This window comes from Camponotus vicinus, unplaced genomic scaffold (genome assembly GCF_025532165.1).
Source record: "Camponotus vicinus isolate PSW18456_S1 unplaced genomic scaffold, iyCamVici1.0 SCAF_1, whole genome shotgun sequence".
Classification (NCBI taxonomy): Eukaryota; Metazoa; Arthropoda; class Insecta; order Hymenoptera; family Formicidae; genus Camponotus; species Camponotus vicinus.
Window position 1 is genome coordinate 25489154 of NW_028141945.1, and position 3718 is coordinate 25492871.

Sequence of the window (3718 nt, forward strand, 5' to 3'; positions counted from 1 at the left end):
TTTGACATCAAAATTAAAATTACTATTTAACTGATTTAATATACTTTGAAATTTAGCAGCGCCGTTTTTTTTAATTAAAATTTTTTTATTTGTACTAATTTTTAATTTTTATATAAATTTTTAATTCTTTGCAGTTTTTAGTTCTTTGCAGTTTTTAGTTTCTAATTATTAATTTTTCTAGATTTTTATTTTCAGTTGGCGCAATTTTTTGATATCATTAATTTTTGATATATATTAAGACAAATGTGGAAAATTAAAATAAATCTTTTGTACAACTTTTTGGTTAAAATAATAAGTTTTTATTTTCAAGTATTAAGATAATTATTTTAGATTATAGTAATATTATTTTTATATAGATTTTACAAAAGTTTTTTTACGGTTAATTTTGTATAAATGCGTATATACATATATATAATAGTTTTCCACTTGTTCGCGTGTAATATTATACTTCTTTAAATATTAAATGAAATTTGCTTGTGTATCATAATAATATAGATCGTATTTTTTGGATTGTAATTGATTCGGATAACAATAGAAATTGATTTAGTTTAAAGATTTAGTTTAAAGTGCAATTCATGTTTTAAAATAAAAAATTAGTATAGCTCAGATGTTTAAATCACGTTGTAATATTAAAAATTACATTTTAAGAAAAAGTAGATTTATACATAAAGAGCAGTTATTAATTATGATAAACATATTTTTTTAGTATGGATTTGCACTATAACATTAAAAATTTAAATAAAATAAAAACTTATCACTAAATTTTTGCTTGTTCGTATTAAGTTTGCTTTCTTATATAGAATTACTATCTTCTATAAAAAACATCAAAATTATAATTTTAGAACTGTATCAATCTCACTGTAATTGTGTGCTATGCTTTGCTTTATTTTGTTAATTATGAATAATATAATAATTATTGGTATAACTAATGTTAATAACGTATGTTGACAACTTAAGTATTAAGATAAACAAAGAGAAACAAATAAACTTACGCGACGATATACTTTGATGAAAATTATTTTGCTCTATATCAATTTCCTCTGTTTCTTCATCACTGTCTTTTCCATGTACAATCTCTAATAACTTAGACACTTGGAATATTTCTCTACTCAAAATGGGCTGCCGATAATGTTCTTTGTGTACTTTATCCGCATGACCCATAAAATTAGCCAAATCGGAAACTTCATGATCTCTTAGATTTAAATTAGTGCACATGGTAGCTATGTGCTTTCTTAAATTAGTTCCTCGCAATGTATCTGGATTTGAAGCTCCACATTCCTGTGAATATTTTCTCATAAGCTCACATGCTCTTAAGTAACGATAATCTCCCTTTAATATGCCAGGTATTCCGAAAAGATATGGATTTTTTAAATGAACTTTTGCAGTTTCACGATGACTTAGAAGTAATTGTAAATGTTCTAACATTTGCCTATGAAGTAAAACCGGTACAGTGCGGCCTAATTTCCCTCTCATAGTGAATCGAACATATTTTTGTGCTGCTTTCTTTTCTTCACTGCTAAGCGATAGGTAAGACGTACCTATTGTATTTTCATTCACTGATTCATAATTCTGGAAATCTTCAATTAAAACACGTTCGATTTCTCCAGCTCTACGTCGGTTAAATAACTGGATAGACAGCAAACAACATTCTGCCAATGTTTTCCAAGTGTTTAAAGAAAATGTTTGCTTTAATGAGTCGGAAGCTGTTTTCAGTGTATCATTTAAATAAGTTTCTAACTTCTTAATATCATCTTGAGATGGTAGTAATTTTTTGGAATATCTTTTTTTCTGATGCAGTGTTTCAACAGCTGTTCGAGCAATAGAAGATGAATAATCTTCTATTAATAGATTTAAAAATTGTTCTGCAAGTTTTCGTTTTTCTTTATCGCGTCTCTTTATCATTACGGTAATGCATCGCTTGCAAAGTTGTTTTAGTAAAGTACCCAAAGATGTTGCTACTGACGGGGTTTTAAAGCCAGTTCCTAACTCATTTAAACCTGCTAAAGTTCTAACAGCTCTGAGACAGTCATCATAATTGTCTGGTACAAAAATTGTAAAGAGATCATCGATTTTATCATTTTGATTCTTTATTTCAAGAAATAGACGACCAATCAGACGCAATTTTTGTCGTATCATGTCATAAAAGTGAGGATCTTGAAATTTTTCACATAGTTTATTTGCAAAATTAATAGCTAATTCATCATATCTTATAATTCTTGTAACATCGTCATCTCTCAATGTTGGAAAAACGCGTTCTCGGAGAATTTTACACGCAGATTCATGAATTCGACCAGTAATTTTCCTTGATTTGGATAATATATTTCTATTGTATGTAGAATTTCGTTTACTGCATCTTCTATAATCGAACAGCTGATTTGGAATAGTTACCCTTGCATTGAGGGCATATAGAAAAATCACTAGCATTTTTATTATGTTTAGCATTAGGACGTCGCATAACTTTCAATTCACCTGTATTGACATCTGAATTAGTATTAAAAAGATAATGTCCATTTTTACGAATTTTGTTAAACAAGATTCTACGCTCTGGTTGTCCCCTAGGAATATTTAAGATATCCTTTACTTCTTTTACATTGCTGTGTTTTCTGCTGAGATGACGACTCAGTTTGGATTGTTCCGTGTGGCAATAAACACAAAAATCTTTCTTATTTCCAGTTTCTACAGTTTTTACAAACATATTTGTGTCATCTGGCGCATGTCTAGGAGAAAGTGACCTTTCTAGAGTTGTATTGTGTGATGTTTTAGAAATTTGTAAATCTTGATTTTTGTCTATCATCGAAGTTTTCGAATTATTTTTATCTCCTATATTACTGTTTCCAGAAGTATCTGAATCAGGTCTATAAGATGAATCATTTGATTCACTGATCGAACTAGTACGACTTACTTCATCTTCGTCTTCTGCAATAAGAAATAAAATGTTTACTGCTACTCTTTTACTTAATATAAAAAATAATTATTTCAATATATATTTAATAGTGTCTAGATATTCTAAAATATAATGCGTAAAAATGTCAAAATTACTATTATAAATTAAAATGTATCTAATTGATTCTAATGATAAATTTTAATATAAAATTACAATATGAAATTGTTGTACCTTCTTCTCGTACGTTTATTAAATTAAAACGAGGTGGGTATGATACATCGTCAAAACTATTATCACAATATTCATTTATACTGTAATTTATAGCTTGAGAGTCAAATGTTTCTTGTTCTGTTATTTCAAGCGGTGATAAAATATTCCTACATCACATTATAATTTTAGTAAAAATGTTTTTAATTTAATAGCGAACGAAAAAAAGAAGCAACCCATTATTACCCATTATTATTAGAATTAGTGAGCAAATCCAAACTTATAGACGACCGTTGAAAATCTAAAAAATTTTAAACAGAAATGATAAATTTCAAGTTATCCAATAAAATCGAAAGACCATCAAATTTATACATAATATACTATGTATTTCTTTTACCTTGCTCATTTAATTCACCTATGCTAAAATCTAAAATGTTTTGACAATCCACAATAGGTTCTGTAAAACGTTGATTAGAATTATCTGATAGGTTAACTATATTAAAAGTAATCAATTCTGTAGTGATAAGACAGGTGTGGGGGATAGGTAAAAGGAGGTTTACGGGAGATTGGAAAAGAAGAATTTGGCTGTGTGAGAGGTTGGTAGGAACGGTAATGGAGTTCGGTGCA

At 28.0% G+C, this 3718-nt stretch overlaps 1 protein-coding gene across 1 annotated transcript; it reads right to left on the bottom strand.

The window, feature by feature from the left end:
* Positions 1–792: 792 nt before the first annotated feature.
* Positions 793–3341, bottom strand: LOC145962162 (uncharacterized). Its single transcript, XM_083083127.1, has 4 exons — positions 3338–3341; positions 2389–2916; positions 993–2153; positions 793–812 (listed from the first exon to the last, which is right to left on the bottom strand). The coding sequence occupies exons 1-4, from the start codon at positions 3339–3341 to the stop codon at positions 793–795; spliced, it is 1713 nt and encodes a 570-aa protein (XP_082939253.1).
* Positions 3342–3718: the final 377 nt, after the last annotated feature.

Bases quoted from the DNA above. Each gene is read 5' to 3' on its own strand.
- LOC145962162 (XM_083083127.1), bottom strand. The intron at 2,154-2,388 runs GTAACTATTCCA...AAAAATTTCAAG, and splicing joins TATATGCCCTCAATGCAAGG to ATCCTCACTTTTATGACATG. The intron at 813-992 runs GTAAGTTTATTT...TGTTTTTTATAG, and splicing joins TCATCAAAGTATATCGTCGC to AAGATAGTAATTCTATATAA.